The sequence below is a fragment of the Salmo trutta genome, chromosome 21, assembly GCF_901001165.1.
Source record: "Salmo trutta chromosome 21, fSalTru1.1, whole genome shotgun sequence".
Classification (NCBI taxonomy): Eukaryota; Metazoa; Chordata; class Actinopteri; order Salmoniformes; family Salmonidae; genus Salmo; species Salmo trutta.
In genome coordinates, this window is record NC_042977.1 from 3,497,577 (window position 1) to 3,520,574 (window position 22,998).

At 43.1% G+C, this 22,998-nt stretch overlaps 1 protein-coding gene across 2 annotated transcripts in view; it reads right to left on the reverse strand.

The window, feature by feature from the left end:
- Positions 1–10,062: 10,062 nt before the first annotated feature.
- Positions 10,063–22,998, reverse strand: part of tmeff1a (transmembrane protein with EGF-like and two follistatin-like domains 1a) — a 95,830-nt gene continuing 82,894 nt past the window's right edge. The window contains exons 5-10 of one of the 2 annotated variants that reach the window (XM_029703980.1): positions 18,422–18,518; positions 17,937–18,085; positions 13,539–13,589; positions 12,671–12,788; positions 12,236–12,397; positions 10,063–11,711 (exon numbers count right to left, since the gene is read on the reverse strand). In XM_029703980.1, the coding sequence (XP_029559840.1) occupies positions 11,627–11,711; positions 12,236–12,397; positions 12,671–12,788; positions 13,539–13,589; positions 17,937–18,085; positions 18,422–18,518 (662 nt within the window). In that variant the 3' untranslated portion in view covers positions 10,063–11,626. Of the gene's footprint in view, positions 11,712–12,235; positions 12,398–12,670; positions 12,789–13,538; positions 13,593–17,936; positions 18,086–18,421; positions 18,519–22,998 lie in introns of both variants that reach the window. The other variant, XM_029703979.1, reaches the window with a different exon arrangement.

The window sequence follows — 22,998 nt, forward strand, 5'->3', positions numbered from 1 at the left end:
GTCGCTGATTGGGAGTCATACTTAGGTAGCCCTTTTTCTACCTGTCTTTTGTGGGAAGTTGATTTTGCATTGCTGTGTGTGTGTAGCCTGCAAAACTGTCTAGCTGTCGTTCGGTTTCTTGTTTTTGTTTAGTGTTCAATAAAAGTTAAAGATGAGCACTCAACCCGCTGCGCCTTGGTCCATTCACTACGACGGCCGTTACAATACATTTCTGGATATCTGACATTTTATTAGATATAAGGAGTAGACATGCTCCAGACACACGTCCTTAATTTCATATACGGCGCTAGGATATTCTCTGTATTGAGACAGTTTCTACATGTATCCAATCTGGACCTCCGAAATCTCAAATTATTGAGCATGTGCTGAAAACTCAGAAATGCATCAGAAATCGTCATATGCTATGAATACAGTATTTGTCAACATGAAGATTACTAAAATTACAATAAAACATGTTTTTCTCAGTTAAAGGTTTGGTGAATGCATGGTGTTGCTTTGTCCTCAGTCCTCCTTTGAATGCTGTGTGTAACATGATGACATGTTAACCTGAGTTTAGCTGGTTAATCCTATTAATGTCAGATTACATTCTATTATTTGGCACTGGTTATGTACTGTTAATGTAGCAGGTTCTTCCTTTCATGTGTCCCTCCTGTACTCCCTGTTAACCCATGACTGCGTGGCCAAGCAAGACTCCAACTCAATCATCAAGTTTGCAGACGACACAACAGTAGTAGGCTTGATTACCAACGATGACTAGACAGCCTTCAGGGAGGAGGTGAGGGCTACAGGGAGGAGGGGAGTGTGGTGCCTGGAAAACAACCTCTCACTCAACGTAAACAAAACAAAGGAGATGATCGTGGACTTCAGGAAACAGCAGAGGGTGCACCCCCTATCTACATCGATGGGACCGCAGTGGAGAAGGTGGAAAGCTTCAAGTACCTCAGCGTTTACATCACGGACAAACTGAAATGGACAACCCACACACAGTGTTGTGAAGAAGGCGCAACAGAACCTCAGGAGGCTAAAGAAATTTGACTTGTCACCTAAAACCCTCAAACTTTTACAGATGCACAATTGAAAGCATCCTGTCAGGCTGTATCACCGCCTGGTACGGCAACTGCACCATCCACAACCGAAAGGCTCTCTAAGGGGTGGTGCGGTCTGCCCAACGCATTACCGGGGTCAAACTACCCGCCCTCCAGGACACCTACAGCACCCGATGTCACAGGAAGGCCAAAAAGATCATCAAGGACATTAACCATCCGAGCCACTGCCTGTTCACCTCGCTATAATCCAGAAGGCGAGGTCAGTACATGTGCATCAAAGCTGGGACCGAGAGACTGAAAAAAAGCTTCTATCTCAAGGCCATCAGACTGTTAAACAGCCATCAATAGCACATCAGAGGCTGCTGCCTATAGGCATAGACTAGAAATCACTGGCCACTGAACACTAGTCACTTTAATAATGTTTACATATCTTGCATTACTCATCTCATATGTATATACTGTATTCTATACTATTCTACTGTATCTTAGTCCATTCCACTCTAACTTCGCTCGTCCATATGTATATAGTCTTATTTCATTCCTTCTTAGATTTGTGTATTGGGTATATGTTGTGTAATTTGTTAGATTTATTTTTAATTTTTTTAATTTATTGAATATTGAAAACATACAATGTACTTGCAGTGAAGCCGCTCAATAACTACATCATACCAGTCATCCAACAGACTCCCATTTAGAGCGACACACAGAAGCATCCAGGGTCAATAACTACATCATACCAGTCATCCAATAGACTCCCATTCAGAGCGACACACAGAAGCATCCAGGGTCAATAACTACATCATACCAGTCATCCAACAGACTCCCATTCAGAGCGACACACAGAAGCATCCAGGGTCAATAACTACATCATACCAGTCATCCAACAGACTCCCATTCAGAGTGACACACAGAAGCATCCAGGGTCAATAACTACATCATACCAGTCATCCAACAGACTCCCATTCAGAGTGACACACAGATGCATCCAGGGTCAATAACTACATCATACCAGTCATCCAACAGACTCCCATTCAGAGCGACACACAGAAGCATCCAGGGTCAATAACTACATCATACCAGTCATCCAACAGACTCCCATTCAGAGCGACACACAGAAGCATCCAGGGTCAATAACTACATCATACCAGTCATCCAACAGACTCCCGTTCAGAGTGACACACAGAAGCATCCAGGGTCAATGGCATGTTGACCGATCTACCACCAGGCCAAAAAACGTGAACCCGAACCCTCCAAGATCCCCCCACAGTTCCCCAATAGCTGTCCCTCAACCATTCGAGACCCCTCCCACAGTCCCCCCCCCAGGAAGATAAATAAAATAAAAAATATACAATTAATTCCATTCCCCACCCCCAAGAACCCCCCAATGCACCAACAACTAAGAGAATGAACTAAAGAGAAAAAAGGAAGACAGAAGAAAACAGCAAACAACAATGCAAAAAATAAATAAATAAATGTAAAACAAAGGACATCAAGGACAACTAAAATCATAACAACAATGCCAACTGTAAATGTTTGTGTGCATGTCTGGCACTATTACACATGTATGTGTGTGTTCTTGTATGTGTTTATTTGAATGAGAGTGTGTGTATATGCATGTGTACAAACACCTGCACGGCATCAGCCTCAGGCAAACCGGAATTAGCTGTACAAACACTGCCACTTAGTGTCATTCAAATGTACTTTTTATTATGTTTTATTTTTAAGAACTCTACTGACCATCATTCTATCTCTCACACAGCAACTCCACTCCCACTTGTCTCCAATTCCACATACCAACCCTCAGCTTCCCTTAGCCCATTCCATCTATCTCTGCTGGCCACCCACTTCGGGTTTCTAAGCAACACATATCTTTCAACTATGCTGTGATGTTTAACATTGTCACGACTTCTGCCGAAGTCGATGCCTCTCCTTGTTCGGGTGGTGCTCGGCGTTCGACGTCACCGGTCTTCTAGCCATCATTGATCCATTTTTCATTTTCCATTGGTTTTGTCTTGTCTTCCTACACACCTGGTTCCAATCCCATTCATTACATGTTGTGTATTTAACCCTCTGTTTACCCTCATGTCCTTGTCAGAGATTGTGTGTTTGTTATGTGCTTGTGTATTTTGTATTCGTGTGCGACGGGTTTATTTTACCCATTTTATTTATCTATGTTGGTTTTGGAGTTTGCTTTTATTTCTTTATTAAACTACTCCAGTTATACCAAGTTGGTTTCTCCTGCACCTGACTTCCCTGCCACCTTCACACACGATGACAAATGTACAATTTCAATCTATCTAATCGACTAGAATCCACAGATTGCGAGTTGATAAATACTTTTACTAAGAGTATTAGTAATTGACTGACCCGGTCTTTCCAGATCTCCTAACAGTACTATTTCTAGGGTCAATTTTAGATCAATGCTATGCATTTTCAGCCATTACTGAACCTGAGACCAGAAACAGGCTACCTGAGAGCAATACCAAAATAAATGGTCTATTGATTTTGTATCCAAAATCTGCAGAGCTTCGATGATTTTATGCCCCAAATATTCAACATTTTGTTGGTGGCAAGAATTCTATATAATAATTTTAGCTGAAAAGCGCGAAGTCTTGAACCTTGCGTTGTTTTATATCAACTCATACACCTTGTACCATGGAATCGGTACATCAAAAATCTCTTCCCAACTATTTTGTAATCTGTATGGCACAGTTGTCAACATCCTGGCCCTCAAATAAAACTGATATACTTTCCTATTTATGCTATTTTTATTTCTCCACCAGTTTTGATCATTTATATGGGGCAGACAGACCAGTTCCTTACCTCCTCCCGCTGCCACCTGCTTCCTCCATTTTTGGGGCAATGCTGTAATCAATTGGTTGTACCCTTGGATTGAGCAGACCTTTCCATAATTTGTTAGATATTACTGCACTGTCGGAGCTATAAGTACAAGCATTTCGCTACACCCGCAATAACATCTGCTAATCACGTGTATGTGACCAATAACATTTTATTTGATATAATTCAAAATCAAATCAAATTTGATTTGTCACATGCGCCAAATACAACAGATGTAGACCTTACAGTGAAATGCTTACTTATAAGCCCTTAACCAACAATGTGGTTAAGAAAAATAAGTGTTAAGTAAAAAAAAACGTTAAGTAAAAAATAAAAATAACAGAAAAATAACAAATAATCAATGGTGGAAAAAGTACACAATTGTCAAACTTGAGTAAAAGTAAAGATACCTTAAAAGAAAATTACTCAGGTAAAAGTGAAAGTCGCCCAGTAAAATACTATTTGAGTAAAAGTCTAAAAGTATTTGGTTTTAAATGTACTTAAATATCAAAAGTAAAATTATTAATCATTTCAAATTCCTTATATTAAGCAAACCAGAGAGCACCATTTTCTTGTTTTTTATTTACTTACGGATAGCCAGGGGCACACTCCAGCACTGAGACATCATTTACAAACGAAGCATTTGTGTTTTGTGAGTCCGCCAGATCAGAGGCAGTAGGGATGACCAGGGATGTTATCTTGTGAAGTGCATGAATTGGACCATTTTCCTATCCTGCTGAGCATTCAAAATGTAACAAGTAATTTTGGGTGTCAGGGAAAATGTAAGGAGTAAAAAGTAAATTATTTTATTTTGGAATGTAGTGAAGTAAAAGTAAAAGTTGTCAAATCTAAATAGTAAAGTACAGATACCACCCAAAACTACTTAAGTACAACTTTAAAGTATTTTTACTTAAGTACTTTACACCATTGCAAATAATTAAAGAGCAGCAGTAAAAAAACAGTAGCGAGGCTATATATATACAGGGGGTGTCGGTAATAAACAGAGTAGCAGCAGCGTAAAAGAGGGGTTGGGGGGAATAATACAAATAGTCTGGGCGTAACGTGGAGTCGGGAAGCAAATACACGGAGTGCAAATTTAATAATAAATAAAACATGGCACAAACTAGAAACGCGAATAGCATACAGACATGAAACAGAGTCAATAACGCCTCAGGAAAGAACCAAGGGGAGTGACAGATATAGGGGAGGTAATCAGGAAGGTGATGGAGTCCAGCTGAGTGTCATGAGGCGCAGGTGTGCGTAACAATGGTGGCATGTGTGCGTAATGAGACAACTGGCTACGTCGAGCACCAGAGAGGGGGAGCGGAAGTTAACGTGACAGTGCCCCCTCCATGACGCACGGCTCCAGCGACCAGCCGACGCAAACCAGAGGGATGGTCCCGGGGACCCAGAGCGGGCCGGTCGCTTGTGCTGAGACGCGGGTGCCTGACGAGCCGGCTGAGGCATCCCGCTTGCTTCAGCAGCGGCACTTGGACCCGACATCACCAGTAAAAAATGAATAATAAAAAATATATAATCCCTGTTGCTTCCCTTTGGTGAGGCGTTATTCTGTAACGGGTATGCTGGGAAGTCGGGAAGCAAGTACAGGGAGTGCAAATTAACTAATAAATAAAACATGGAACAAACAAGAAACATGAATAGCGTACAAACATGAAACAGAAACAATAGCGCCTCAGGAAAGAACAAAGGGGAGTGACAGATATACTGTCGCGGAGGTAATCAGGAAGGCGATGGAGTCCATGTGAGTGTCATGAGGCGCAAGGTGCGCTTAACGATGGTGGCAGGTGTGCGTAATGAGACAACTGGCGATGTTGAGCGCCGAAGAGGGGGAGCGAGAGTAAATGTGTCTCTAGGTAGCCATTTGATTAGCTGTTCAGGAGTCTTATGGCTTCGGGGAATAAGCTGTTAAGAAATCTTTTGGAACTAGAGTTGACGCTCCAGTACTGCTTTCTGTCTACATGCTGTGTGTGTGTCTGCCCTTGGACTTAATACATACTGTAATATTGGATCATGCCTTCATCTCAATTCCTGCACTTTCTCTTAACTAGCCCAGTAGTCCTTCCTTTCTTTCCATGTTATCATCTTTATGCCATTATTATGTGTGTACCCACATGTTATTCCCAACAATGGAGTGATTATATTTAGCTACACTACCAGTCAAAAGTTTTAGAACACCTACTCATTCAAGGGGTTTTCTTTCTTTTTACTATTTTCTACATTGTAAAATAATAGTGAAGACATCAAAACTATTAAATAACACACATGGAATCATGTAGTAACCAAAAAGTGTCAAACAAATCAAAATATATTTTATATTTGAGATTCTTCAAATAGCCACCCTTTGCCTTGATGACAACTTTGCACACTCTTCGCATTCTCTCAACCAGCTTCACCTGGAATGCTTTTCCAAAGGTCTTGAAGGGTTTCCCACATTTGCTGAGCACTTGTTGGCTGCTTTTCTTTCGCTCTGTGGTCCAACTCATCCCAAACCATCACTCTCCTTCTTGGTAAAATAGCACTTACACAGCCTGGAGGTGTGTTGCGTCATTGTCCTGTTGAAAAACAAATGATAGTCCCACTAAGCCCAAACCAGATTGGATGGCGTATTGCTGCAGAATGCTGTGGTAGCCATACTGGTTAAGTATTTCTTGAATTCTAAATAAATCACTGACATTGTCACCAGCAAAGCACCATCACACCACCACCTCCATGCTTTACGGTGGGAAACACACATGCGGAGGTCATCCGTTCACCCACACCGTGTCTCACAAAGACACAGTGGTTGGAACCAAAAATCAAATTTAGACTTCAGGCCGAGGCCGAGCAGTTGCCATACCAGGCAGTGATGCAACCAGACAGGATGCTCTCGATGGTACAGTTGTAGAACGTTTTGAGGAGCTGAGGACCCATGCCAAATCTTTTCAGTCTCCTGTGGGGGAATAGGTTTTGTCCGCTTCACGACGGTCATGGTGTGCCTGGACCATGTTAGTTTGTTGGTGATGTGGACACCAAGGAACTTGAAGCTCTCAACCTGCTACACTGCAGCCCCGTCGATGAGAATGGGGACGTGGTTGGTCCTCTTTTTCCTGTAGTCCACAATCAGCTCCTTTGTCTTGATCATGTTGAGGGAGAGGTTGTTGTCCTGGCACGGTCTCGCTGTTATCGGTGATCAGGCCTACCACTGTTGTGTCATCGGCAAATGTAATTATGGTTTTGGAGTCGTACCTGGCTGTGCAGTCATGAGTGAGCAGGGAGTACAGGTGGGGGCTGAGGACGTACCCCTGAGGGGCCCCTGTGTTGAGGATCAGCGCGGGGAGGGTGTATTGTTACCTACAGTTAAAGTCAGAAGTTTACATATACCTTAGCCAAATACATTTAAACTCAGTTTTTCACAATTCCGGACATTTAATCCAGTAAAAATTCCCTGGCTTAGGTCAGTTAGGATCACCACTTTATTTTAATAATGTGAAATGTCAGAATAATAGTAGAGAGAATGACTTATTTCAGATGTAATTTCTTTCATCACATTCCCAGTGGATCAGAAGTGTACATACACTCAATTGGTATTTGGTAGCATTGCCTTTAAATTGTTAAACTTGGGTCAAGCGTTTTTCGGGTAGCCTTCCACAAGCTTCCCACAATAAGTTGGGTGAATTTTGGCTCATTCCTCCTGACAGAGCTGGTGTAACTGAGTCAGGTTTGTAGGACTCCCTGCTTGCACACGCTTTTTCAGTTCTGCCCACACATTTTCTATAGGTTTGAGGTCAGGGCTTTGTGATGGCCACTCCAATACCTTGACTTTGTTGTCCTTAAGCCATTTTGCCACAACTTTGGAAGTATGCTTGGAAGACCCATTTGCGACCAAGCTTTAACTTCCTGACTGATGTCTTGAGATGTTGCATCAATATATCCACAACATTTTCCTGCCTCATGATGCCATCTATTTTGTGAATTGCACCAGTCCCTCCTGCAGCAAAGCACCCCCACAACATGATGCTGCCACCCCCGTGCTTCACGGTTGGGATGGTGTTCTTCGGCTTGCAAGCCTCCCCCTTTTCCTCCAAACATAACGATGGTGATTATGGCCAAACAGGTCTATTTTTGTTTCATCAGACCAGAGGACGTTTCTCCAAAAAGTACGATCTTTGTCCCCATGTGCAGTTGCAAACCATAGTCTGGCTTTTTAATGGCGGTTTTGGAGCAGTGGCTTCTTCCTTGCTGAGTGGCCTTTCAGGTAATGTCGATATAGGACTCGTTTTACTGTTGATATAGATACTTTTGTACCTGTTTCCTCCAGCATCTTCACAAGGTCCTTTACTGTGTTTCTGGGATTGATTTGCACTTTTCGCTCCAAAGTACGTTTATCTCTAGGAGACAGAAAGCGTCTCTTTCCTGAGCGGTATGGCGGCTGCGTGGTCCCATGGTGTTTATACTTGCGTACTATTGTTTGTACAGATGAACGTGGTACCTTCAGGCATTTGGAAATTGCTCCCAAGGATGAACCAGACTTGTGGAGGTCTACCATTTCTTTTCTGAGGTCTTGGCTGATTTCTATTGATTTTCCCATGATGTCAAGCAAAGAGGCACTGCGTTTGAAGGTAGGCCTTGAAATACATCCACAGGTACACCTCCAATTGACTCAAATGATGTCACTTAGTCTATCAGAAGCTTCTAAAGGCATGACATAATTTTCTGGAATTTCCAAGCTGTTTAAAGGCACAGTCAACTTAGTGTATGTAAACTTCTGACCCACTGGAATTGTGATTCAGTGAATTATAAGTGAAATAATCTGTCTGTAAACAATTGTTGGAAAAATTACTTGTCATGCACAAAGTAAATGTCCTAACCGGCTTGCCAAAACTATGGTTTGTTAACAAGAAATTTGTGGAGTGGTTGAAAAACTAGTTTTAATGACTCCAACCTAAGTGTATGTAAACTTCCGACTTCAACTGTACCCTCACCACCTGGGGGCGGCCCGTCAGAAAGTCCAGGATCCAGTTGCAGAGGGAGGTGTTTAGTCCCAGGGTCCTTAGCTTATTGATGAGCTTTGAGGGCACTATGGTGTTGAACGCTGAGCTGTAGTCAATGAATAGCATTCTCACATAGGTGTTCATTTTGTCCAGGTGGGACAGGGCAGTGTGAAGTGCAATAGAGATTGCATCATCTGTGGATCTGTTGGGGCGGTATGCAAATTGGAGTGGGTCTAGGGTTTCTGGGACGATGGTGTTGACTAGCATTTGTTAATTCGTCCATCACTCCAGTGAATGTGACCAATCTAAGGTTTCTAGACACGCATCTGCTTCTGCAGCGATGATGTTCTGCTCGCCCAACGTCACACTTGCAAGCTCTCAAGTTTGGCCTGTCTGCTTGCGGGACACATCCTCCACTCTCTTGACCAAAGTTCAACTCTCTCGACTGACCTGTGCACTCGCGGCACTCATCCTCTGCTCGCGGGACCCATCCTCTGCCCTCTCAACTCAGTGTTTGCTTGCTCAATTATGTTTCATCTTGCTGACCAGTCCGCTCGCGAGCAGGCGTCCACGTGCGCCATCATGCATATGTTGATTTTGTCCACCCACACCAGACGTGATCAGGACACGCAGTTTGAAATATCAAAACAAACTCTGAACCAACTATATTAATTTGGCGACAGGTCAAAAACTATTAAACATTTATGGAAATTTAGCTAGCTAGCTTGCTGTTGCTAGCTAATTTGTCCTGGGATATAAACATTGTGTTGTTAATTTACCTGAAATGCAAAAGGTCCTCTACTCCGACAATTAATCCACAGATAAAAGGGTAAATCGAGTTCATTTTTAGTAATCTCTCCTCCTTCAGGCTTCTTCTTTGGACTTTTTATGGCGGTTGGCAACCAACTTTTTAAGGTGCATTATTACCACCAACTGGACTGGAGTACAGACCTCAGTTCATTTTTCAATCACCCACGTGGGTATATTCTCCTAAAAACCAATGAGGAGATGGGAAAGGCGGGACTTGCAGCGCGTCAAGCGTCACAAATAGAACGCGAGCGGTGTGGTCAGCATGTAATAGAAGCTGATTTGACGCCATACTTTTACCCTTCCCTCTCTGTTGAGGGATGACAGTGTAGTAAAAAAGGACATTTCATTCCAAATGATGCATTCCAAACCATGACATGTTACATTAAAAAACATTTCCATTTTATTTTTTGGGGACAAAAATTGCCTATGAAGTCCTACATGCAGAAGATCAACGACATGTCAAACACATTCTAGTCACATTTATAGTCACAGCTGAGATGGTAAAGAACAAGTAGAAACACTTCGCTCAAAGACCTACGACCAGATGAAGGCAGACTAAAGACATTTACATAAAGGCCCCAGTGATGAAAAAAGTAACTACTTAAACTGGCAGTTAAGCATTACACTTTGGACCTCGGAAGTGTTCTTTTTCATCCTATTCATTCGTCCATTCAACATTTTCTCTGTATTTGGAATGTCTTGCTGAGGAGCAAATGTAAGTAAAGTTTTGTGGAGAAACAACAGCATTACATCCTCACATTCAAAGAAAACCCTTGATTACATCCATTTCGGCAACCAATACGTTTTTAATTAGATGAAAGTATCATAAAGGGATGATAGTAGTATCTCAATGTGTAGTCCTTCATTTTGTATCATTAAATTAAATACCACTGCTCCCCCAAAGTCAACAGCTCTTTCATTAAAATCCTGTGATTGTAAGACAGTTAAAAGACCCCCCAAAAATGCTGCCCCAACACATTACAATCCACTTTCATGTCTCCACCATCAAAGTCAAACTCCAGTCATAGATACTTTGATGTAACCCAGTATGACTGGTTTGAGAAGACTGACAGGAGACTTATTTTAAACATTACACATTCCTTTTTTTGCCCCACTGACAAATCAATCAATCTACCATCCGAATTCTATTTTACATGGAGGCCTATCATAATGTGCTGGTAGAGCTGCTGAGATGAAAGCTTAGAGACTTGTCATATTTTCTTTAAGTTAAAACTACACCACAGAACAGTTTCACAAGTCATGCAATATACAGTACAGTAACTAGAATTAGAAAAAGAATCCTCGTAATAATAATGTAAACGTAAAAAATGTAACCATGAATAAAATTACAAAATAAATGATTACCTAGTTAAACACAGTGTATTCTTTCAAATTGTAATTACATATCAAAGAATAAGTGTAAACATATTATCCACCTTGCTGGCTGACCCCTCACCCAATAAATAAAAACTTCATTTTGGTGATCAGCTGCACATCATTTGTAAAAAGAGATAGAAAGAGAGAGAGAGAGAGAGAGTCTTGGAAATAATTGTTTCCAATACGTAGCACATTCCATATAGGCAGACGCTGTATATGTTTCCTTGGGATTCATTTTCCAGTTCGCCGAAGGTACCGTATTTTCGAAAAAAGCGGAAAGTAAACAAACGGGATTAAAAATACAACTAAACAAAAATGCCGATATAAGGGTAAGCGACGAGCGGCTTGGTCGACGGTTCCTCATACCAGTATGTGGCTGGAAAATGCAAAAATAGCGCTGCAATATACGCTACATATCCACCAGAGAAAGAGAAAAGTAAGGTCCCTGAAATAAATATCCTTATTCTTCTATATTTTTTGGAAGAATAAAATAATAAAATGACACATCTTACATAAAAAAAATTGTGTTCCACGTTGTAAGAAAAATAGATTTAAAAACACGAGCTATACCATCCTGGAGTTAGTGTCTGATGAGAAGTTTCCCAGGTTTTGCTTTTGTCGACGGCCCCTGTTGTTTTTTGGGCATTTCCTGTAAGTACAAAAAAGGAAATTAGTTTTGAGCCTCAGATTCTAAGTCAGTGCTTAAAACTAAGCTATGAGAGATTTATGTGGTTTTGTTTGATGATGGATGATTTGTTTAACTGTCGGCTAGGGAAGATTAACTTTCCCCACACACATTAATATTCTATTCTCTTCTAAGCACTGAATAACTTAATAAAACTAGACAGCATGTTAATTGATTGCCTTTGATCCAGATGTTATTTCTTAGCATCCATACACCTACTCCACGGAATTACTATCATGCGATGAGTAACCTTGCCTAAGATTTGAACAGCTAGGCTTTAGCTCAGCGGACTAACAGTCCAGTGCCACCCAGGAGACCTAGGTTTAAAACCCTCGTCAGCCACACATACGGTCGGCTTCCTTGGCTTTAAGCCGTTCACGCCTTACGCCTAGGGTTATTTTCAACCCTCTCCGTCGCTGAACTTGATGACAACGTGAAAGACCGAAACGTCACACCCTCCGTGAGAGTTGTGACGCCAAGCTGTTTACCTCATGATGCACATCACCACGGCAACGATGACGGCGATCTGTACGGCGCCAATGATGGCGGCGATGAGGACATAGTGGAGCTTCTGGCCGCTGGGCACCACATACAGGATGTTGAAGTCTTGGGGCTCCTCGCACTGCGCCCCTTTGTAGCCCGAGTCACACCTGTTGGCGCCATCACAAGGAGACAGAGCCATGAGGAAAAAATGACATTGAGACCAGGAATGCTGTACAATGTCACAATGCTCCATTTCTATTATACACAAAATGATCTGACCCTTCCATTTATGACAGACACATGGCATACAGATCACCTGACCGTTTCATATGTCTAAACAGCGGGGCGTCTAGCCTTGTCAGCAATCAGCCTACAGCGTGTCAACGTGAACGAGGGAAAGAAGAAGTGAAAGGAGGAGCCATGACAGATATGAGACGGACCTGCAGGTGGCCATGTTGTTCTTGATCTCGCATTTCCCGTGTACACAGAAGCCAGCGTAGCTCTCCGCACAGGGGATGTGCATCCCAGCGTAGAAGCCATCCCCTGGGTCTGCGGTGTCTGAGAAATTGGATTTTAGAAGAAAAGACATAACCCAAGTAACTTTGAAAACTATTCCTAGCAATAGCCAGATCCCTAATTATTTGTAGACTTCTTTTGAGCTCAACTGTTTATTTATTTCGGCCTAGGACATGCAAGCTACTGTGTGTACAGCAATTTAGCTGTCAGCTGCGAATGTATACATCAAAATCAAATAAATTACTAAATCTTAAAATGAAAACAAACATTCCCAAAAAATAAGGAGAGAATGGCATTTGCGGTGATGATATGTGATGAAATCACATGCCCGTTTTTATTCGATACCCTCTCTCGTTAGGAACAGTTTTATGTCATGTGTATGTTAGGCATTGTTATAGTAACCTTTGTCAGTAACATTTCATTGCACAGTATTATGAATTGTATCGGCACTGAAGCCATTGATTCAAAATGCTCAGAGCTTTATGGGAATGAAGAGAGATTGAGTTGATTATAATAGCAATGCACAAAATGAAAAGATGCAAAATACAGTCCTGGGTGCTTTTTGAATTCTGTGGTATCTGTTCTTCTTTTGATCTGCTTCTATGCTACAGTAAGTAGGTGAAGTGGTATAATTTGGTGTTTTGGTATACTGCATTACAGTATGTTCGCCGAGCGGTTTTTTAATCTACTGTAGCTTTATGGTGGGATTATGACTTCAATGCTACTACATAAATCAACAATTGCAACACAATGACAGGTAGATTAAATGGAGTCAATAAAAAATATGCTTGCCTAAAAGATTGTACGAACTGACGTCATCTTTCTTCCCCATTTTCTCTTTATCTGCTGGTAGAAATAAGACAAGATAAGTTGAAGCGCTCGCTCGCTCTCACACACATTCATATATGCATATAATACACATATATATATAGCATATGTGTGAAATAGGAGAGACATAAGCACCCACCAAATTATAATTAATCATGTGATTACACATACACACACTCATTCGCTTATGTTGTTCATCATGAATACAGTCAGAATATGACCAAGGTTTTGGATACGCATTCCTCCTGAGGTCTTTTTAAGAGTTGGTAAATGTAGCCTATGCTACTGTTCGGTCTGTGTTGGTGCCTACTTCCTGATCTGATCAGGATTGGATATATAGCCATCACCCATCTGGTATGCTGGATGGAGTTTCTGCCTCTGCCTGTCTGTCAAGTCCTCTCAGATCCACGAGGGGGGACTAATGGGTTTGGGATTGGGCCCTATGTCTGCCTGTGAGGACTTGGAGTTCTGTCTGTCTGTGTCTGCCCGTCAGTCTATCTGTTTACCTGCCTGTCTGTATGTCTGTCCGTTTACCTGCCTGTCTGTATGTCTGTCCATCTGCCTGCCCGTCAGTCAGTCAGTGTGTGTCTGCCCGTCAGTCTGTCTGTCTGTGTCTGTCCGTCAGTCTGTCTGTCTGTGTCTGCCCGTCAGTCTGTCTGTCTGTGTCTGCCCGTCAGTCTGTCTGTCTGTGTCTGCCCGTCAGTCTGTCTGTCTGTGTCTGCCCGTCAGTCTGTCTGTCTGTGTCTGCCCGTCAGTCTGTCTGTCTGTGTCTGCCCGTCAGTCTGTCTGTCTGTGTCTGCCCGTCAGTCTGTCTGTCTGTGTCTGCCCGTCAGTCTGTCTATCTGTCCATCTGCCTGCCCGTCTCTGCCTGTCTGTGTCTGCCCGTCAGTCAGTCTGTCTGTGCCTGCCCATCAGTCTGTGTGTGCCTGCCTGTCTGTCTGTCTGTCTGTGCCTGCCCGTCAGTCTGTGTGTGCCTGCCTGTCTATCTGTCTGTCTGTCTGTGTGTGTCTGCCTGTCTATCTGTCTGTCTGTCTGTGTGTGTCTGCCTGTCTGTCTGTCTGTCTGTGTGTGCCTGCCCGTCTGTCTGTCTGTCTGTCTGTCTGTCTGTCTGTCTGTCTGTCTGTGTGTGCCTGCCCGTCAGTCTGTGTGTGCCTGCCTGTCTGTCTGTCTGTCTGTGTGTGCCTGCCTGTCTGTCTGTCTGTGTGTGTGCGCCTGCCTGCCTGCCTGCCTGCCTGTCTGTCTGTCTGTCTGTCTGTCTGTCTGTCTGTCTGTCTGTCTGTCTGTCTGTCTGTCTGTCTGTCTGTCTGTCTGTCTGCCTGCCTGCCTGCCTGCCTGTCTGTGTGTGCCTGCCTGTCTGTCTGTCTGTCTGTCTGTGCCTGTCTGTCTGTCTGTGTGTGCCTGTCTGTCTGTCTGTCTGTCTGTGCCTGCCCGTCAGTCTGTGTGTGCCTGCCTGTCTGTCTGTCTGTGTGTGCCTGCCTGTCTGTCTGTCTGTGTGTGCCTGCCTGTCTGTCTGTCTGTGTGTGCCTGCCCGTCAGTCTGTGTGTGCCTGCCCGTCTGTCTGTGTGTGCCTGCCCGTCAGTCTGTGTGTGCCTGCCCGTCTGTCTGTGTGTGCCTGTCCGTCTGTCTGTGTGTGCCTGTCCGTCGGTCTGTGTGTGCCTGCCTGTCGGTCTGTGTGTGCCTGCCTGTCAGTCTGTGTGTGCCTGCCTGTCAGTCTGTGTGTGCCTGCCTGTCAGTCTGTGTGTGCCTGCCTGTCAGTCTGTGTGTGCCTGCCTGTCAGTCTGTGTGTGCCTGCCTGTCTGTCTGTGTGTGCCTGCCTGTCTGTCTGTGTGTGCCTGCCTGTCTGTCTGTGTGTGCCTGCCTGTCTGTCTGTGTGTGCCTGCCTGTCTGTCTGTGTCTTTTTGCCTGTTTATCTTGTCTGCATGTCTGTCAGTCTGTCTACACGAGAGACGGCTGGACGCAGGTCCTGTCCATCTGTCTGGCGTAAAGAGGTCTATCTATGTGTTATGGGCCTTTTCGAGGTGAGGTGAGTCCGGTCTGTGACAGCGAGTGCAGGGAGTTGTGCCAGTGCCTGTTGCTGTGACAGTGTGTGTGTCTGTGTATGTGTCTGTGTGTCAATCTGTGTCTCTGTTTTGTAGTCTTCCTATCATACAAAACAGTCGACAGCTAACGCTGGCTTGACACAACGCCGCTCTCGTCTTGTTGCGATGGCCCGCGGACGAGAGCGGTTGGTGGGGTGCATGCTAAACAGGGAGATGAGAGGAAAAGGGGAATAGAGTGGGGCTGTGAATAAGTAAACACAGCAGCACATACTCATCCATTTTTTAGATTCTATCCTTCCTCTGGAAATATTGACAGTGCTTCTTTCTTTTGTGTTTGTTTTTGATGTTGCACTGTGTAGTGGCTCACAATGCAGCCACAGTGGGAAGTCAGTGATTGTAGAAAATTCTAGAGGGGTAATCCCGGTTGTTTTAACCTAGAAAAGTGTGTGCCTGACTATGAGAGAATTGCTGCGAGATGTCGCATTACTGAGATAGCTCCAGATTTTACCTTGCTGTTTCTTTGATGTGTAAAAATCTAACATGCAACAGTGGTTAAATATGTAGTGCCACATGCAAACAAATGCAAGTGCTTTATTTTGAAGCTGTCGAGTTTACTAACCCTTGAGTTAGTGTACAACCTAAAGGAATTTAAATATGATCAAATATGTATCTACTCTAATCAATAACACTGTGGTTGAACGAATGAATCTGCTAAAATAAAATCACGGGGAAAGTATTAATTGATACTGCGATAACATTTGGCATGTGGGCTTTCGAGCGTCACAAAATATCTTAATCCCTGTTTGTGTCAAGGAAACCGGCGCGATCCTGGCAAGTTGGTCTGTTGCTCTACATACTGAGGCAGGCGCTCCTCCTCCCAGATCCTGCAAGGCACACTGTCGCTTAGACTTCTCTCCCACAGAGGCAATCAGTAGCTCTGTCAAAGCTGCTCCTGACATTCGCAAACCAGGTTCCAAATAATATTATGCTTTCATTCAAATAATTGACCTGGGATTGATTGAGCATGTCTGGCACAGCAGAACCAATTGAATAGTCTGCAAAATGCAAACTTCTCCCACCTGGCAATACAGACAGGCTCAATCAGATGCTCAACGTATTTGAAAGAAAACAAATACTTCTTGATCCCAAGTCTGGACATTTGACTGCCTTAAACAACCAACAAGAAATCCATAAAAGGTCCTGCATTTTTTCTATTAGAACCTGTGGGAACACTCGTTTTAGGCTATCGGCCAAGTGTTGTGTAAAAAATAAGTAGGCATATAGAATTCTGGGGGGGGGGTTATTGAATAAATCAAGTCTAAGAAGATATACTCTGAGGATGGTTAGCTGAAATAGCTTGAGGTGTCGGCACTGTCAACCCCAGAGTCTGGAAACATCAGACAACAACACAGGACTACAAATGAGCCCCTCTCCCCTACTTCCTACCAAAAAGTCATCCAGCAGTGGCTAGATCAAAACTTCTCATACAGTGACCTGGGATAACAGAACTAATTTGAGCTTTTTCCCTCAAAAGATGCCTCTGAAACACACAAGACGAAGCGAGCTTCAATCACGGCTGAGTAAATTGAATTCTGGGAAGGTTTCGACGTGACAGGGGTTTGGAACGGCGGCGGGGAGTATAAATAAATGTTATTCCTTTTGAGGCGCTGGTCAGGGCTTGTGTGTTTGTTTACAGACTTCTGAGGCTTTGATACGCTTGCCTGGTGCTCATTGATTTTAGTGACTGATCGATCGGCTCAGTGCTGACGACAGGTGTCTGCTTGGTGAGGCTTATCTGGCTGCGAGCAGCTTCAGTCAGGCGAGCATGAAGGACTCTACGAGTGGAAACGGGGCCTAGCATTACCACAGCTTTGTGTCAAGTGTGACTTGTGACTTTGTATAACTTGTGTGATGAGGCTACAATGGGACTACAGCTTTTGGGGTAAGCTAGCAGAGGGTTAGCTAGCATTTGTAGTAGCATAGGATTATACAAGCATAAACAGCGGGCCAATCTGTCAGTACAGAGCGAGCCAATTAGTGACAACAATTAAAAACAAGTTCAAATGGGACAGGAGCTATGCTTGTTCAAAGTTTGGAATTTCAGTTGATTACTATGTCAAAATGGGAAAATCCCCAAATCTGGTCTTGCTGGGCTTTGAAAAGCTGCACCATAACCTTTGTGAATTATAAAAGTACACCAATTCAACCCAGTTGTGTACAGTAGGTTGTGAGTTTGTGTCCCCAAATGAAAAAAATGTAATAAAAACATTTTACAAGCAGTAAACCAGTTTTGCTAGTTGCAGAGCGTAATGCTCAGTCTCACCTGGGCATCTCCCAAGATGCTTGACGTCGATTTGCTCCTGCTTCATGCACGAGGCCTCTCGGACCAGACAGGGGTTGTTGTAGGAGTTTCCGTCCGTGGCGCACACAGGGTTCTCATTGTGTCCACTGCAGTCAATGTTACATATGCACCTGACAGAAAAAGAGGAAAATGTTTAACCCTTATTGTTTCACTCCAAACTACTGGTCTTCATCCATCAGCGTCGACTACAGAATATTAGGAAGATCTCTTGACGTGTATGTTTAGAGGGTGATTATGTATGATTATACTCCATATATTGACGCAGTACGATATAGTACTGAAATGTAAAATGTATTTTAGATTTTAATGACAATGTGTTTAATATTGTTGGTCCCTACAATGAGGCCAGAGACAACTCATCAACGCTTAAGTTCAATATTCTATGACCTATTGTATGATATGAAAAATATATTAGATGAGATAGTTACTATTTTACAGAAACTCACCAAATGTCCTCTGAGTCCTCGTCGCATTCTGCTCCATACTTGCACGTGCCGCACTTAGTGAACTTCTTCCCCACGTCTGTGCCTGAGCCTTCGTATTCTGGAAGAGCAGAGTGGACATCCAAAACAGTGTTACCAGCTATTTGGGTTTCATTCATAGTTTGTCTCACAGCATCCTGAACCATGGCTTACTTATTCCCATTCTACTCTCTCTTGCTCAGACAATGGCTCAGTATAGAAGCAACCCCTAGCCCCTTGTCACTTTATGTAGGACCAAAATAAATAGGCATGGTAGTAGCTTCACCTGGCCCTCTGATAGGCAAGTAGGAAGTTTTGCCATATTCTTAATCAAATCTTTTCAGCGCGTAAGGCCTAGGGGCTTGGGGTTTTTCATGACTGTATCATTCGCTAGGTTTCAATTCAATTGGCAACACACACCATATCATTATGTGACTCCAAGTTTACTTCGATATGATGGTGAATATATCATATATTTGCGCATTAAGGCGTTTCCACTGCCATTTCTCGCATAATACATTTTACCGACGCAAAAAAGATCCCACCATGTCGAACGAACAAATGATCTGCCGTCATTTATACAATTGTACCGAAACTTCCTGTTTCCATCCCTCTCATTACTGGAGGCGGATAAGGGGGAAAATAGACACCAGTGACTCACACGTTCTATTACGTCACCTTGAATGAGTAAAGGGGTTTATATAATGACAGTGAAAACAAACCATGATAATCAAGACAAAACATGGTATTTTGGAATTATAGTGATGCATTACTATTATCTGGCAGTTTAGTAATGATTTTCCAGTGGAGCAGAGCATTCACTACAGACAAGGCAATAACACCCAAATTCAGATATCAACGAGGTGAGGTATCACAATCATATGTGTGCAGATGATTGGGTCTGTATTCGTCGAGGGCCGTTTAGAGAATCATCCTGTGTAATTTCCTAATGTAAAACACGCCCACCACTGTCAAAGCGGATTACAATTAACCCACATTTGATCAAATGCAATAAACCAGGGCGGCCGTCGCGGGGGGAATATGGGTTATCGCTCTGTACTGACAGATTGGCCCGCTGTTCATGCTTGTATTGCCTGTGGTGCTCAGTTGTGTTTAGTCGGGAGGACACAGGATCAATAGATACAGATCTGCTAAGGCTTTGTTGTCGCTACTAGGCTAGGTTAACCTGGGTCACCAGATTCTGTCAGCATTACCCAAGAAACTATATGTACCACATTAAAAGCTCATGAGGCATTTATACGTTATATTCTCCAAGAATAAATGGCTTTGTATACAGTAGTCTATATCGTTACTTTAACACCCCAGATTTCCCCTTAAATTTTAGCATGTTATTACAGATTCGATTCATATACTTTACTTGTGTGATAAAACAGAGATGTGAACATTATTTCCAGCAGCCCGCCCACATCCAGCAGCCCGCCCAAACTAACAGCAATTCTCCATTCTCTAGATAGAATATATTAGCTTTATGACACTCAGTCAGCCAGTCCTTGTTTTGATTAGATTTGTTTTGCTTTGCCAAAGCAGGATATTATACACCTGAAGTGAACACAACCCTACCACCCCACAATAACCCTTTCACATTGCTAGCAACCTACCATTCCATGGAAACGGCTGTACAGTACCTCACTGTGCGTCCCCACTCAATCAATGCCAGTGTACGTGTTACCTTCTATCCATCTTTTTACATTATTACAACACGCCTACGCCTGTGCGCAAACACACAACAGCCATGAGCCATCCACAGAGACACACACAAAGGCTGAGTGTACCAAACATTCTGTTCTCAGTTCTCCCTCTCTCTCGCTCTCTCTCTCCATCTCACTCACACACACACACACACACACACACACGGAAACACACACACACCACAGGAATGCTGGTCAGGAGAGGACAGGCTCACAACAATGGCTGGAATGGAGTAAATGGAATGGTATCGAACACATGGTACCATTCCATAATTCCGTTCCAGCCATTACCATGAGCCTGTCCTCCCGTCCAACCACCTCTGATACACAACATATTAGGTACACACACCAGAAAATCCTCAAACACACCAGACACAGCAATCACACACACACACAGACACACACACACACACACACACTAAAAACACAAACACACCCATGAACAGAATCACTATCCCTACAGAGAACCACTGTGAACACCCAACCGTGTTCAAAGGGGACAGCAAAACACATCCAAAGCACACAGACAGATACACAAGCATCAGAGCTCAATTGCACTTTAATAATTGATATCATAAACAGCTCAGCCAATCGCCTGTAGGGGATTATGCACGTCTATCCAGTCCTTTGCAGATGGTAGAGATATTGGGTCCCCAGTCACTGCTTTCCAATTAAAACCACATTAAACAACAAACGCTGCGGTCGCCACACGCAGATGGTCACAAAATGTCTCAATGGGCTTGGCATTTGTGCAAGTGAGGGGATATACTGTTCAAATATTACTGACAGGCTACAGATATGCTGTTGAAAATGGTGCTAATAGTCTACAGATGGTTTGTTGAGCATCTATAGCTTGTTGAAAATGATGATATATATGGTTGAGATGCTAAAGATGGACTATCTGTAGATGGACTATCCAAATAGTGTTAGTGATAGTCTGTAGATGGACTATCCAAATAGTGTTAGTGATAGTCTGTAGATGGACTATCCAAATAGTGTTAGTGATAGTCTGTAGATGGACTATCCAAATCCAAATAGTGTTAGTGATAGTCTGTAGATGGACTATCCAAATATTGTTAGTGAAATATCAATGCCTCCATCAGGAGAAGTTAATGGGACGAACGAACGGCCATTTTCTCTCAGACCATTATTAGGGACTTAATATTCCAGCTCGCTCACAGACTGTGTACAAAGCCGGGTGGTTCACTGGCTAGCGTAACCCCCATTCATAAATCATCCAAAAATCAGCTTGAGTATTCATTAAAGGAATTTGTTGTGTATTGTCTGAAATGTATTCCGAGACAAACTCAGAGTTGGAAGCTTTCAGAAGTAGTGAATAAGCAGGGGAATTTAAAGTTAAACTGCAATCTAAATAGTCATTTCCAGAAATGGCCGACAAACCAATTGTCACAGTCAAGGGACTGCATTAGCATTCAGCATGAACAGAATAGGAAATAAGTGCTTGGTGTATCAAGCCTGTGTACTTCCTAGGACTTGGTACACCCTTCTATGTTGTATGAGGAAACATCTTCAAAAAGGGCTAAAAGTTAAAGAGGCAGTATGGAAGTTTATTAATTTTATTTATTTAAATTGTTTTATTTAACCAGGTAGGCAAGTTGAGAACAAGTTCTCATTTACAATTTCGACCTGGCCAAGATAAAGCAAGCAGTTTGACACATACAACAACACAGAGTTACACATGGAGTAAAACAAACACACAGTCAATAATATAGTAGAAAAATAAGTCTATATACAAAGTGAGCAAATGAGGTGAGATAAGGGAGGTAAAGGCAAAAAAGGCCATGGTAGCGAAGTAAATACAATATAGCAAGTAAAACACTGGAATGGTAGATTTGCAGTGGAAGAAAGTGCAAAGTAGAAATAGAAATAATGGGGTGCAAAGGAGCAAAATAAATAAATACAGTAGTGGAAGAGGTAGTTGTTTGGGCTAAATTATAGATGGGCTATGTACAGGTGCAGTAATCTGTGAGCTGCTCTGACAGCTGGTGCTTAAAGCTAGTGAGGGAGACAAGTGTTTCCAGTTTCAGAGATATTTGTAGTTCGTTCCAGTCATTGGCAGCAGAGAACTGGAAGGAGAGGCGGCCGAAGGAGGAATTGGCTTTGGGGGTGACCAGAGAGATATACCTGCTGGAGCGCGTGCTACAGGTGGGTGCTGCTATGGTGACCAGCAAGCTGAGATAAGGGGGAACTTTACCTAGCAGGGTCTTGTAGATGACCTGGAGCCAGTGGGTTTGGCGACGAGTATGAAGCGAGGGCCAGCCAACGAGAGCGTACATGTCGCAGTGGTGGGTAGTATATGTGGCTTTGGTGACAAAACGGATGGCACTGTGATAGACTGCATCCAATTTATTGAGTAGGGTATTGGAGGCTATTTTGTAAATGACATCGCCGAAGTCGAGGATCGGTAGGATGGTCAGTTTTACGAGGGTATGTTTGGCAGCATGAATGAAGGATGCTTTGTTGCGAAATAGGAAGCCAATTCAAGATTTAACTTTGAATTGGAGATGTTTGATGTGAGTCTGGAAGGAGAGTTTACAGTCTAACCAGACACCTAGGTATTTGTAGTTGTCCACATATTCTAAGTCAGAACCGTCCAGAGTAGTGATGCTGGACGGGCGGGCAGGTGCAGGCAGCGATCGGTTGAAGAGCATGCATTTAGTTTTACTTGTATTTAAGAGCAGTTGGAGGCCACGGAAGGAGAGTTGTATGGCATTGAAGCTCGTCTGGAGGGTAGTTAACACAGTGTCCAAAGAAGGGCCAGAAGTATACAGAATGGTGTCATCTGCGTAGAGGTGGATCAGAGACTCACCAGCAGCAAGAGCGACATCATTG